This window comes from Muntiacus reevesi, chromosome 5, assembly GCF_963930625.1.
Source record: "Muntiacus reevesi chromosome 5, mMunRee1.1, whole genome shotgun sequence".
NCBI lineage: Eukaryota > Metazoa > Chordata > Mammalia > Artiodactyla > Cervidae > Muntiacus > Muntiacus reevesi.
Window position 1 is genome coordinate 85,582,163 of NC_089253.1, and position 15,074 is coordinate 85,597,236.

Below are 15,074 nucleotides of genomic sequence, written 5' to 3' on the forward strand. Positions count from 1 at the left end.
TACTTTGGCCACCTGATGCAAAGAACTGACTCATCTGTAAAGACCCTGATGCTGGGAAAGATTGAGGGTGGGAGGAGAAGGGGACAACAGAGGATGAGATGGTTGGGTGGCATCATCGACTTGATGGACATGGGTTTGGGTGGACTCTGGGAGTTGGTGATGGACAGGAAGACCTGGTGTGCTGTGGTTCGTGGGGTCATAAAGAGTCAGACACGACTGAGCGACTGAACTGATGAATAAATTAAGCAGAAGTACTTGTGGGACACTCAGGCAGTAAGGTCTAGGACCAACTTGGAATCAATCTAAGGCTCAGAAGAGTTATTTAAACTAGTCTCTAATCATTATTGTAGTTAATGCCATAGGGAAGTCCTCAGGTGGACTAAAACGTTCATGAATTAAATCCTGAGTAGTATGAGTATTTGCAAAGAGGATCTGGCCAAGGAGGCTGAGAGAAGCATGACCATTTATCCTTCTGTGTCCCCAACATAAAGCACAAGATCCTACGCAGTCACTTAGTTCGCTAAATTTAAGAGAATGGGAGCAGAATACCTGGTTATTGATAGAGCCCATTGGCGGTAGATTAGGAGGAGAAATGGAATGAAGAGTCACAAAGGACAGAATGAACTTGGTAGGCTGAAGAGGGCGAGTGGTGCCGGGTAAGCACAACGGACTTACCTTTGCTTCTGCAGGGGCAGAAGAACCCAGCGGTTCAAGTTGTATGATTAGGTGGGGTCAGAATACACAGGGCCTGAAACGGATGTCAGGTTGAAGAATTTAGACTCCAGAAGGCCGGCCACCGCAAGAAAAGCCAGGGTTCTGGAGTGGGCCGTGAGAACAAGAGATTTCCTTTTGGGAGGTGCACTCTGGAGGCTTTGCACTGGTGGCGGCAGCTGAGCTGCTGCTGCTGCCGCTGCTGGCGACAGTGCTGAGCTGTTAGCGGTGGAGTGCTTTCTACTGGACTTTGGCTTACAGTAGCTACTGAAAGAGAACAGTGCCGTCGGCTGGTGCTGTTATTTTATGCCGTTCCCTGACCAAGTGCTGTTAACTCTATCTCTGAACCTTGGCACCAGACGACAGAGGCGGTGGCATGTGGCCGCAGCTGGGAGGCAGTGCGTGCGCGCCGGGCGGGGATGTCTGGCTGCGAAGCCTAGCGCACAGCAGCCGCCCATCGCGGCGAGGGCGGGGCGGTCCTGGAATCAGGCCACGCCCCCACTCGCCTGCGCAGGCGCGCTTCGAGGCCGTTGCTGTCAGGAGCGCACTAGAGGCCGGACGGTGGCGGGATCCGACGTCTGGCTGTACCCGGCTGACTGAACCCAGCGCGGCAGCGGCGGCGAGGGCGGCGCGGCCCCGGCTCCCTGCCAGGTCGCAGAGACTAGCAGGGACTAGCGGGCAGCCGGCGGCGCTGGCACAATGGGGAATCGGGAGATGGAGGAGCTCATCCCTCTGGTGAACCGTCTGCAGGATGCCTTCTCCGCACTGGGACAGAGCTGCCTTCTGGAGCTGCCTCAGATCGCCGTGGTGGGCGGCCAGAGCGCCGGCAAGAGCTCGGTGCTCGAGAACTTCGTGGGCAGGTGAGCACGCGAGGGGGAGGGTGGGAGGCGGGGGCGACCCCACATCAGGCCGCTGGAGCGTCGACGGCAGGAGCCCGAGGCTGGACCAGGGGCTGCAGCGGATCAGAGGGAAGAACAGCAGTGTCCGTGAGGGCGGGCGGGGTCGTCCCGCTCCGGGCATCCTCTGTCCCTCCCCGCCTGGTGGCCCTCCTGTCTGCCTTTCATCCTGCGATACAAAGCCATTTCCTCCCTGTCCTCCGGTCTGGGAGTCAGGGAGGGGGTCCGCCCCAGGATGACTTCCCCCTCCCGCCCGGTGCGCGCCAGCCCGGGGACAGCCTGAAGGCGTAGCGCTCCCAGGCGCTTCCCAGTACCCTTTCTGTTTTCCCGGCTCAATATCCTCCTCCTTTTCCTGTCAGCCTCCCCAGGCTCTCTGCGAGGCTGTGGGGTTCATTTCCCCGCCCCTCCCCCCTTGGAGATGCTTTCCTTCTCGCCCTGGTTCTCGGCTCCTGTCAGCTGTCTACTGTTCGAGACAGTCGTCGCCTGCCCCTAGCAGGGGAGGCGGGGTTCGGGGAGAAAGAAATCGTTTGTTGTGGTGAGGCTTTAACCCGCGACGCTTCCCCACTGTTCTCGCTAAGGAGTACAAGAATAAAAGGTGGTTGTGTTTGCGTGTGCACCTACTTACAGCTCCAGGCATACGTGAGAGAAACCGAGGCAGAGACTCTGAGAGGGGGGTGCACTGGGACTTGTGTTGTCCAGGTGCCATGTCATTCCTGCATCATCTCGGAATGGACCAGCATCTTTCTCGCACTCTCTCTGCGCCCCCTTCCCCAGCATCATCTTCGATTCCCTAAGCTTTTATTTGTCCTCTGAACCTTCAAGTTAACATCTGAATTGAAATTATGGTTCCAGGTTTCGTAGTTACTCTTAATTCAGAAAAACCCAAAGAATTCATTTTTTAATTGGGAATCAGCATTTCTCCCCCCCCCCCCCCCAACTGAGCAATGCATGAGAGATTAAGTTACCTTAACGGCTTTGCCTGAGGAGTGCAGACATTTGCTAAGAAAAGCCCATTGGAAAGCATTATGAAAGCTGAAATCTGTTTCCTAGTAATAAACTAGGTAGAAATGTACAACAGCTGAGGGAGGGGGCCAGCGACGTTACAATACAGAGACTGTACTTGACTCTTTCTGTTTGACTGGTTAGTGATTTGGAATTCAGAAGGTTTGTGGTTTGTTTTTCGGCTTTTCTTTTCTTTTTTGTTAGTGTTGGTGTAAAATTTAGATATTCCCACATCTTTGGGAATGGTAGTATCCATAAAGTGTATATTCTTTTCTCTCAGATGATGCTGCCTCTCGAGATGATACTCTTAAGGATATTTTTTTTCCTTTCTGTTTGAACTAGAACGCTAAGAAACCTAATTTAAAAAAAAGTAAAATTGCTGACAGTTGGCTGTTATCTTTGACTAAGTCGCTTAATCACTTTTCTCGGTTTTATCCTTAATTTTAGTGGTGAGAAAAGTGATGGTAAAGCATTTTGCCTACGTCATCATAGACTTATGGTCAAGTGACAGATGAATCTGTGATTTCAAACGTGTACACAAAACAGTCACATACGTAAGGGTTTTACTTTCTTTGATTTATTGTCAATGAAATTCAGTAAATTTAAAGTGGTATCTATAGTGGAAGTGAGATTTGGTGAGTTATTTTGGGGGGTTTACAAGCTCCAGAGCATTTAACAGGAAGCCTTAATAATCATTTAACTACTTTTGTTTTTTAAACAAATGCTTAAAGATTAAAATTGTAAGTAATTCAAGTGCAATGACCATATTTTTGCATCTTTCATATATTTAGTTGGATGAATCTGCTTTATAAATGCACTTTTTGTGGCAAGAACTTTTGAACCTAATGTCGATTTTATGCACTTATCTTGATTCTGTTCTTCAGATTTTCAAATCCTGAACACTGATGCTGTGATAAAATTGTAAACATCTTTCCTCACTAGCTATCCTCTTTCCAGATGAGAATGTAAAAAATCTGAAAGAGTAAAATATTTTAGCTTGAACATTCTTTATGATAAAATGAAAAATAGGGACATTGTAAGTATTATGTACACCAGAATATTTATCAGAATACGTTAGTAATTTATTATGCTCTTTAAAACTTTACCAATAATTAAATACTATAAGAATGTCAAGTGAAAGGAAAGGATGGGCATAAAGGAAAACCTGATTTAATAAATATAGCAAGGCTTTATTATCTGTAGAAATGACACCTGCCAGGAGAACTTATATATTAGGTGAAAATTTAATTTAAAAAGTCATTTGATTTTAGTAAAGGTTTCAGTCATTGAATTATTGAGGAGTCTAATTTCTAATTATAAATGAACCTTAGGGGAAAAGGAGTTCTGTATTTTGTTAGGAGATTCATTCTAGGTGGAAAAAACTGCTCATATTGCACTGTAACCTTTTATCTTTTTATTATCCAGAAAATTTTCAATAAAGATAGCGTCCTTTAAGAATGAAACTTTCCTCTTTTACATATAGCTGTTTTCATTTTAAGGCTCTGACCTCTATGCAGTTATTGAATGCAGTCATAAAACAAGGGCTCATTACTTGGGTAAATTAGTAGCATTTGTTCACCATTTAAGCTTGTCCTCTTAAATAATGATGCATTTTCTTCTTAACATTTAGCAATCCATGTTTAGTGGACTGTCTCTTTCTCTGTTTGTTTATATTGATTTTTTTGACACCACTGAATGAATTTGGATGTGAATTTGTTTACTTCATTTAACTATAACTCTAAAATCCAATTTTGGGTTGACAAGTTTTGAGACTGTTATGAGTAAAATGAGTCTTGAATGAACTACTTGTTTGTGATTTTCTTGTTAAAGTGATGAATTTACATATTAATATAATGTAATATAGTGTGAGAAACCAAATTGTTCTTTTGGGTGTTCAGATGAGATATACACTCTCCGTGAGAGGCAGCTTAAGTTCTAATGAATAGAAGCTGAGACTCAGTGGTCTGAATATAGGGGTTCACTAGATGGTATGGGGTCTGTCCATTGGTCTGGTTTATGTGTAGAAGAATTTATTCAACTACCTTTACACCCTCCCCCTTTTTTTAACAGTGCAGTGAGATGATGATAATGGTCAGTGTTTATAGAGTTGCATAGAGTACTTGTAAGTGCTATTTTAGGTGCTCTTACATAGATAATCTCATTGAATCCTCTTAACCTCCCAAAGAGGAAGGTACTCTTAAGAGTTCCATTTCACAGAAGAGGAAATTGAGATTTAGAGAGTTTGAGTAACTTGCGGAGGTGATTTTTTTTTTTTTTTTTTTTTAATTTGGAGTATGATCGCTTTTGGAGAAGGAAATGGCAACTCACTCCATCATTCTTGCTTCAAAAATTTCAAGGACAGAGGAGCCTGGTGGTCTGCAGTCAATGGGGTTGCAAAGAGTTGGATAACAACAACATAATTGCTTTACAATATTGTGTTGGTTTTTGCTATACAACAATGTGAATCAACTATCTATATACATATATTGCCTCCCTCCCGCCTCCCCCTGCCCCATCCTATCTCTGCAGGTCATCACAGACCAGAGCTGAGCTCGCTGTGCTATGCTAGCTATTTTACACATGATATGTATATATGTCAGTGCTACTCTCTCAATTCATCCCACCCTCTCCTTCCCCTGCTGTATCCACAACTCCGTTTTTTACCTCCGCAATCTCTATTCCTGCCCTGCAAATAGGTTCATCAGTACAGTTTTTCTAGATTCTACATATGTGTGTTAATACATGATAATTTTTCTCATTCTGACTTATTCACTCCATATGACAGACAAGGTTCATCCATATCACTGTGAATGACCCAATGTCATTCCTTTTTAAGGCTGAGTAATATACTATTGTATATATGTACCACACCTTCTTCATCCATGGGTGGGCACATCCATTCATCTGTGGGTGAGCGTTTAGGTTGCTGCTGAAGTTGAATTTAACATAAAATCAATGGAGCTGGGATTCAGCTCGAGGTATCTGGGCTTTATACTTGTGCTCTAAAACCTCTGGGCTGTATTGAACTCCTCTATATTGAGGTTTACCATTTTCTCTGATAAATACTTTTGACTTCTTTCTTTGATCACACTTCAAATCACCACCTAAAAGAATAAGAAACTGCTATAATAATAATTTCATTCATAATTTATTTACATCAATCTGTCTTGCCTCATTTCACGGAGGGTTTGAGGTGACCCCCTTAAGTAGAATCAACATGAGTTAAGAGATAAATATTTTTCTTTACTATATTAGACATTCTTGAAGGGAGCTCTAAGATGTAACTGAATTATTTATTTAAGTATATGTTGAGAGGGAATATAACTTATTTATAGTGGTGCTAAGTGAAAACTGTAGTAGTTGCTAATGTGTAAATGCTTTTTAATGATATACTTGTTAGAAACATTAGTTCTTCAATGCTAATTATGTAGGCAGAGGATTCACATTATTTTATTCTAGCCTAAATGGTAAAAGAGACTTTCAGTTGTGCACAAGTAGGTTTTTTGATGAGTGGGGGGGTCAAATAAAAGATAAAGTGAGTATACTGAGGGGAATTTATTTCAACATGCAAATCTCATATAAGGTATATTTAATTAGTTGTAAAGTTTCTAAACATGGGTATGTTGATTTATCAAATTAGAGTTGTTTTGCTGGAGAACCTTAAAAGTGAGCCATTTGCTGATGTTGTTGAATAGACATGACCAGATGATTTTTTAAAAATTCAGAGTCACTTATATGTCTTAGATACTAATTTATTCTTAAATCCTTTGACTGATTTCACAAGATTTTTAAAAAATATGAAGCAGTAGAAGTTCTCTAATTGCAAATAAGATTAGGCACAGAGCTTGCATTTTAGTGAACTTATTAATTCAGAAATAGTTTTATTTAAAAAAATATCAAAGCATCTGAATTAGTGAATATTTTTCAACAAATGGCTTCCAAGTATTAAAGTTATTAGATAAATGAGTGCTAACAATTACAATGTGATAATTGTTGAAAATCACACTTCATGGTTCCCAAGAGCCTATTTAAAGTGTCAGAAACATGAACTCTGCTTTTCCAACAGTTAATTGCTAAAACCTGAAATTACAAAGATATTTTTACAGTATTCACATTGTGCAATACACTTTTAGGTTATCACAAATTCAGTTGGTAGGATTTAATTGTAACAATCAATTACTAATAGTGCCTGAGAAGCAATATACCTAGGTGAACTGGACTGGATAGGATATCTCTGTTTTGAAATTTACTTATGATTAACAGATATAAAAAAATGCACTGGATTAACTTCTTTAAAAATGAAGTTGGGTAGATGTTGTCACCCAAAACTTTGAAGGAATGGGAACTTAATAGTTAGCTATTCTAGAGAGTAGGTTCTTGGGTCCTTTACCAATGGGACATACATTTAGTAAATTGTTTGTCTTAGGCAGTCAGTACTTTGTGTTGGGCCTAATAAGTAGAGTTAAATTATGATGTTTTCCTTAAATTATGATTAATTTTAAGAAAGGACTGCAAGCAGCTAAAAGAAATAGAAGAGTTTTTCTTTTCCTCTTCCACCAGAGCCACATCAAGAGAACTCTGTGCTAGTGTACTGTGTAGAACAATCCATTTATTTTCTGGATGTCCAAAGTTTTGTCTACGTCTGCTTTGCTTTTTTCTCACGCTCAGCATTAATTTAAAAATTCTGAAGGGTTACGTTATAGTAAAAATGAGCATTATAAAGTGGAAGGAAGGAGGAGGCCATTTGTTTCACCTTACTTGTTGGCAGGCATGGATGCTGTTAGACACATTTCGTGACTTCTGTACCTTATTTTCCCATCCCCATGTTAATAAGGGAGGAGATTCAGGGTTAGAGAGACAAGTAATTTGTGCACGGTCGCAGGACTAGCAAGTGGCCAAGCAGGGATTTAGTCTTGTGTGATTCTTGTTGATACTCTTGAGAAATGTGGGCAAATAAAGTCAATGAGCGGGTATTATTGAGTTCTAGGTATCCTGGGTAAGAATGTAGAAGGAAGTATGAATGTACAGAAGCTGATGTATATATAAAAAGAGAATTGACAGCATAAGGTACGAGACCACAACTTTCAAAGATTTTGCAAAATGAAGACAGTTGGGTATAATGAAAACTAAATGGGACAAAATAATTTATACTGTGTCAATTTATTCCTACAAAAAAGAAAAACCTCTGAAAAACTACAGTTCTGAAATTGAGTTGCGATATAGTGGAAAATAGACAGTATTGGAGATTTCAGTGCCATTTGGCAGCCAGTATCATTTTAGCTCAGGGCTGCATGCACTGAAGTATCGATGTCAAAGCAGGGAGGTGGTAATCTATGTCTCAGTGTCTGACTTGGCAACAAGGCATTGAATTTAGATTGTCAGTTTATCACAAAGAGACACTGTATGTTGCATAGGGCCTGTGAGAAGAGTAGCAAAAAAGAATAGAGGTTGGGCAGATTAAAAGTATAACTGGATGCATTGAGGGTGGGATGGATCAGATCAACTAAGGACCTTTAATACTTAAGGGAGGCGGAATTCTATTTTTTAAGAATAAGGCACTTAAAGGAGTGGAGTAAGTGGAAGACAAAATGTTAGGGAAAATGTTCTAGATGCAAACTTGAGAATAGAATGTATTTACAAAGGTAGGTACAGGTAGAGGGAAGGTTGATACTAAGTGATTTGCATTATTGAGTTAAACACCATTTTAGAAAATTGGAAGGTTTATTAATACCAAATTGGTGTTTTTTGTTTTTTTTTTTTTGGTCAGAACTGGCTTAGCTTTTTAAAAATGAGTAGTGAAGATAGGCATTTCAGTAGGTTCTATAAGAAACTTTCTTCTGGCTTTACTTTTGCTAACTTCTTGGAGCTACATTAGGATACAGAGAAACAAGAGATTTGCCCAAGGTCAGAAGTAGCATCAGAATTGAGTTTGGAACTTGGTGTTTAGAACTGGGAGCCCTGTGGCAGTTCATCATCTTCTCTTTCTCCTCTTATCGCTTTAAAGTACCTCCCTCTCATCTCATCCTCACTACCTCCTTTTCCCATTCCTTTCCATTGGACCAATCTTTCCTTCTCCTTGTTACTCGCCTCCTTTACTTTTCTTGATGGTAGGCCAGCAATGAATTTTTTTCCCCTCCATATATAATAGGGTAAAGAGACAGGGAACAGGATGTTTCTCAGGCTATTACACTGGTCCTAGTGGCAAAGAACCTGCCTGCCCATGCAGGAGATGCTGGAGACCCAAGTTCAATCCCTGGGTCAGGAAGATCCCCTGGAGGAGGAAATGGCAATTCATTCCAGTATTCTTGCTTGGACAATTTCCTGGACAGAGGAGCCTGGTGGGCTATAGTCCATGGGGTCGAAGAGTTGGACACTACTGAGCAACTAAACACAACACATAATACTAGAGTAAATTGTAACTTTTGGGAAACAGATGGGCCCCAGAAAAGACTATATGAAATAGTGGATATTTTCACACTTTATTAATATTTTCCTACCAGCTGTGCATGTCTAAGTCATGCCTGGGTTGGTCACTGATTGGCCTTGCTTAAACTGGGGAAAGCTTCTGAAACATTGTGTGTAAGTTAAGTAATATAATGGAAAGGTTACTATTTAAGAAGTGGGTGAGATTTTTGAGAGAAAGAATGACTTATTTAATCCATGAATTATATGAATGATACAGTATTGCTTTAGATTTTGTCTTTCCTGTAAACATCCCTCCTGAAGATTCTCTATTTCCAGGAATTTAAAGTGTGTCTCAATGCTTCTTTGTGATGGTGTCTTATTTTCATTTCCCACAGCTTAAAGGTCGTGCTATCTTTGGGAATAACACATTGTCTAATAACACCTATTAGAAGTGAGTAGGGCTTCTGCAGGACTTTATTGTCTGTTGTTTCTGTGGCTTGAAATTGAGAAGACTAATCCATTTAAATAATTTGATGGGTGCTTTATCTTACTTAAGATATTTGTTTTCTTAGATCCTGAAAAAGCCAGAATTTGGAAAGAAGTCATCATATTCTGGTGATTGAGGGCAGGCTTTGCTGCTAGGCATATCAGTCCCACCTCTGACTCTATAATGGATACAAACATGACGTCTCAGCAAGGCATTGAACTTCACTGAGATTTAATTTCCTCATTTGCAATATAGAGACAGTATTCATTGTTTTATGTGCTTTTGGGTTCCAAGTAAGATGCTGTAAAATGTGTGAGCCATAATAAGCATTTAATAAGTGATTTCTATGATATTGTAATTTATCAGAAAAACATATATTTCATCATTCACATGACCAAAATATAATTCTCAAATATATTTGGTCTCTGTTCATAGTTTCTCGCTTATAGCTTCTTAAACACTTGGAATTTCCTAAGTTTTGAAAAAGGGTGTCTTCTGTTAGGTTAATGAGGTGACTTTTGGAAAGCACCCTAGCATGGGGGCCCTTTGCCAGTGGAACCAACCTCTCAGTCTCATCCCTGTGCCTGCTCCTCCCCCAGACCCCCTGCAATCTCTAGGGAGAGGAGAGGGGCTTGAAGTCAAATCAGTTACCAATAGCTAGTGACTTTAAAAAAAATTATTTATTTATGGCTGTGCTGGATCTTTATTGCTGCATGCTGAATTTCTCTAGTTGTTTTGAGTGGAGACTACTCTCTAGTTTCGAGTGGCAACTTCTCTCTAGTTGCAGTACATGGGCTTTTTATTGTGGAGTATGCCCTCTAGGGCATATGGGTTTCAATAGTTGCTGCTTTTGGGTTTAGTTGTGCCATGGCATGTGGTATCTTCCAGGACCAGGGTTCAAACCTGAGTCCCCTGCATTGCAAGGTGGATTCTTAATCACTGGACCTCCAGGGAAGTCTGCCAGTGACCAATGACTTAATCTATCACAACTATGTAATGAAGCTTCCATAAAAAAACCAAAAAGGGCAAAATTCAGAGAGCTTTTGGGCTGGCAAATACGTGGCGATTGGGGGAGAGTGGTGTACCTGGAGAAGGCATGAAAGTTCATCTCCCTTTCCACATACCTTGTGCTATATGTCTCTTCCATATGGCTTCCTGATATATACATATTTATAATAAAACAATAGTAAAATAGATAAAATGCTTCTCTGAGTTTTCTTTTTATTTATTTATTTTTCTCTTGAGTTTTCTGAACTGCTCTAACAAGTAGTTTGGACCAAGAAGGAGGTCCTGGGACCATCTAATCTGTAGCTAGTCGGTTAGAAACATTTCTAACAACCTGGGCTTTAGATTTGGTGCCTGAAGTTGCAGGAGAGGGCGGTCTTGTGGAACTGAACTGTCAACTTGTGAAGTCTGAGGCTTTCTCCAGGTAGATCGGGTCAGAACTGAGTTAAATTGTAGGATACCCAGCTGTTGTCCAGAGCACTGCTTATTGTTGGTGTGAGAAACCACCTTCCCATGTTGGAATTGGTACTAGAACCCATTTGTTTAATGATTATTAGTTTTAGTCTTTTATCTAGAAATGGGCAATTTCTAACTTTTTAAAACAAAAGTACACCTAGGAGAGAGGATAGATAGTAGTGTTTAATGTGCATGGCTTATAATAGTGCATTCAATAAATGATTGCTATTAGTTTAAGTCTTTTATCTAGACTGGGCATTTTCTGAAACAAAAGCAAATTTAGGAAAGACAATAGATAGTAATGTCTGTTTACAAATTTTTTGTGCATGTTGGAAGATCACAGCTGCATCAAAATGCTAACTTTTAGATCTAACTTAAAGATTTAAAAATTTAAAGTTTAGTTTTAGATCTTAAAGTATATTTGGATTTTTTTTTAAAAGAAAGCATTACCCACATTTAGCATCACTCCAGTGTATATTTTAAACAGATACACACAAGTCCAGTTTGTATACTTTTCCCTCCCAAGAGTTCCAAAGTACTTCTCATTTATTTTTATTAATCCTTAACAGTGTCCCTGAGAGTATAGTAAAGGCATGTTTTATTAACTTCAATTTAGAAATATGGATGGTTGAACTGGAAGAAGTTAAGTAACATGCTAGGATTTGAGTGGCAAATACCAGAGATAATGAACATAGTAGAATTAATCACATAGAGATAATGCAATTAAAAGGAATTTTGCTGAAATTATTTTCAGATACTCTCCTAGAGAATGAATTTTAAGCAAAGTATTTAATTCTGTGATATTGATAAACCATTCTTAGCATATTTTTATCTTTTGGAAATGTTAGATGAAGTTTTAGGCAAAGGTGGAGGTAGAAGTGGGAAAAACAACTGAGTTTGACTGGTGAAGCAGGACTACTTAGCAAGAATATTAGTGAAGGTCAAGGAAGAGAAATGACCTATAGCCAAGGAATCAGGAGGTAAGATAGAAAAATAGTGCCAGGTGCTATTAGCCCTTACAGAAGTATCAAACTTCTTGAAGTAGGTGTCGAAGTAATACCCAATGACTTTATTTTCAGTGGAAAGATTCATATCTTGAGTTGATTGACATTTTCACAACTTGTTAACCTCCAGTTTTAGCTCTGAGCTAGTTAACTGGTTCCATTTGGAATTACATTTTCTTTGTGTTTCTAGGTATGCCTCAAGCTTTGTGTAAGAATAGCTTTGGGTTATCCAGAGGAGGCTTAGATCTTTGTGTGTATGTGTGTCTGTTTTTGTTTTCTAGTTAATAAAACAAAAGCCCATTATTTTCATATATTTTAAGGAGGAGAAAAGATTTGAAGAAAAAACACAAATAGAATCTAAAAAGGAGGGAGTTATGAGTATTTGTGAGTTATTTAGTTTGATGTGGATTTAATTTATACCCACAGTAGATGTTCCCTGGATGTTTGTTAGAAGAAATACCTTGGATGAGCTGAGACAACATGGTGGAAATCAAGGAGAGCTAGGATTAGTCTGGTCTTTACTGTCATCCCACTGGTCTTCCTCCACTCTCCCTATGTGATTTAGAGGCTCCTTTTTAGTGGTCCTTGTTCATACTTCACTGCATGGGGATCTTACTGTACAGTTGGTTGCCTTGTCTGTCTGTCCAGCCATTTGCAGTTTCCGTGAGGTCAGGCGTGCTTGCACTTAATTTGTCATCTTCCATAAACAATGCTGGCAGGTAGAAGGAGCTATATGAATGATTTAGCTATGTGACTGTATATGTTTATCCAAGCTGAAGCATGTGTTCTTCATCAATGTTTGTTGAGCATGGGGTGGATGTTGGACTGGATGCATTTTTTTCAAACAAGAGTATCAGAGTTCCTTCCAGGTAATGATAAGTACTGTATTGTGAAACTTTTGTGTTATTTGTATATGTGTACCATGCTGCAGTATAAAATGTATTTCTTACTATGGTTGTTCTCAAAAGGATTGAATGCCTCTGAACTAGATTAAATCTAATGTTACTTCTAGTCATTTATTTAATTATATTTCCATGGTAGGACATACCTTTGTATAACAGAAGGCAAAATTCACAGTATATTATTTTACTGGGTGAGTTAAAATGAAGATAATTTTATTATTTTTATTTTTTTAATTAATTGAAAAAGGAATATGCCTATGTGATTACACCTCTGACATTCCAATAGTGCATATAGTAAAAATTGTCTCTCATGAAGATTTCTTATTTATGAAGGTGTTTCATTTAATCTGCATATCTGACAGATTATTTCTGGATTATATTTTCTTTACATGATGTCTATCTGATTTTTGAGGGCAGGGAGAGTTTAAGAAACTTGTCTCTTCTAGCAATATAAGAGAATACTGTACACATGGACATCACCAGATGGTCAATGCAGAAATCAGATTGATTATATTCCTTGCAGCCAAAGATGGAGAAGCCCTATACAGTCAGCAAAAACAAGACTGGGAACTGAGTGTGGCTCAGATCATGAACTCCTTATTGCCAAATTCAGACTTATATTGAAGAATGTAGGGAAAACCACTAGACCATTCAGGTATGACCTAAATCAAATCCCTTATGATTATACAGTGGAAGTAACAAGTAGATTCAAGATATTAGATCTGATAGAATGCCTGAAAAACTATGGACAGAGGTTTGTGACATTGTACAGGAGGCAGTGATCAAAACCATCCCCGAGAAAAAGAAATGCAAAATGGCAAATGGTTGTCTGATGAGGCCTTACAAATAGCTGAGAAAAGAAGAGAAGTGAAAGGCGAAGGAGAAAAGGAAAGATATACCCATTTGAATGCAGTGTTCCAAAGAATAGCAAGGAGAGATAAGAAAGCCTTCCTCAGTGATCAATGCAAAGAAATAGAGGAAAACAATAGAATGGGAGAGACTAGAGATTTCTTCCATAAAATTAGAGATAACCAAGGGAACATTACATGCAAAGATGAGCACAATAAAGGAGAGAAATGATATGGACCTCACAGAAGCAGAAGATATTAAGAAGAGGTGGCAATAATACACAGAACTATACAAAAAAGATCTCAATGACCCAGATAATCACAATGTCTCACTCACCTAGAGCCACACATTGTGGAAGGTGAAGTCAAGTGGGCCTTATGAAGCATCACTATGAACAAAGCTAGAAGAGGTGATGGAATTCCAGTTGATCTATTTGAATTCTTAAAAGATGATGCTGTGAAAGTGCTGCACTCAATATGCCAGCAAATTTGGAAAACTCAGCAGTGGCTACAGGACTGGAAAAAGTTTTCATTCCAATCCCAAAGAAGGGCAATGCCAAATCAAACTACCTCACAATTGCACTTATCTCACAAACTAGCAAAGTAATGCTCAAAATTCTCCAAGGCAGACTTCAATAGTACATGAATCGTGAACTTCCAGATGTTCAAGCAGGTTTTAGAAAAGGCAGAGGAACCAGAGATCAAATTGCCAACATCCGCTGGATCATTGAAAAAGCAAGAGAGTTCCAGAAAAATATTTACTTCTGCTTTATTGATTACGCCAAAGCCTTTGACTGTGCAGATCACAACAAACTGTGGAAAATTCTTAAAGAGTTGGGAATGCCAGACCACCTTACCTGCTTCCTGAGAAATCTGTATGCAGGTGAAGAAGCAACAATTAGGACCAGACATGGAACAACAGACTGGTTCCAAATAGGGAAAGGAGTGTGTCTAGGCTGTATATTGTTACCATGCTTATTTAACTTATATGCAGAGTACATCACATGAAATTCTGGGCTGTATGGAGGACAAGCTGGAATCAAGATTGCTGGGAGAAATATCAATAACCTCAGATATGCAGATGACACCACCCTTATGGCAGAAAGTAAAGAAGAACTAAAGAGCCTCTTGATGAAAGTAAAAGAGGAGAGTGAAAAAGCTGGCTTAAAAGTTAACATTCAAAAAACAAAGATCATGGCATCTGGTCCCATCACTTCATGTCAAATAGATGGGGAAATAATGGAAACAGTGACAGACTTTATTTTTTGGGCTCCAGAATCAGTGCAGATAGTGACTGCAGCCATGAAATTAAAAGATGCTTGCTCCTTGGAAGAAAAACTATGACCAACCTATATAGC

General features: G+C 39.5%; 1 protein-coding gene across 5 annotated transcripts in view; it reads left to right on the forward strand.

Annotated features, from left to right (window-relative positions):
* Window positions 1-1,273: 1,273 nt before the first annotated feature.
* The window catches only part of DNM3 (dynamin 3), a 614,639-nt gene continuing 600,838 nt past the window's right edge, over window positions 1,274-15,074 (forward strand). For all 5 annotated transcript variants that reach the window (XM_065935707.1, XM_065935708.1, XM_065935705.1 and 2 more), the window contains exon 1: window positions 1,274-1,571. In XM_065935707.1, coding sequence (XP_065791779.1) covers window positions 1,411-1,571 — 161 coding nt within the window. In that variant the 5' untranslated portion in view covers window positions 1,274-1,410. The remainder of the gene's footprint in view (window positions 1,572-15,074) is intronic.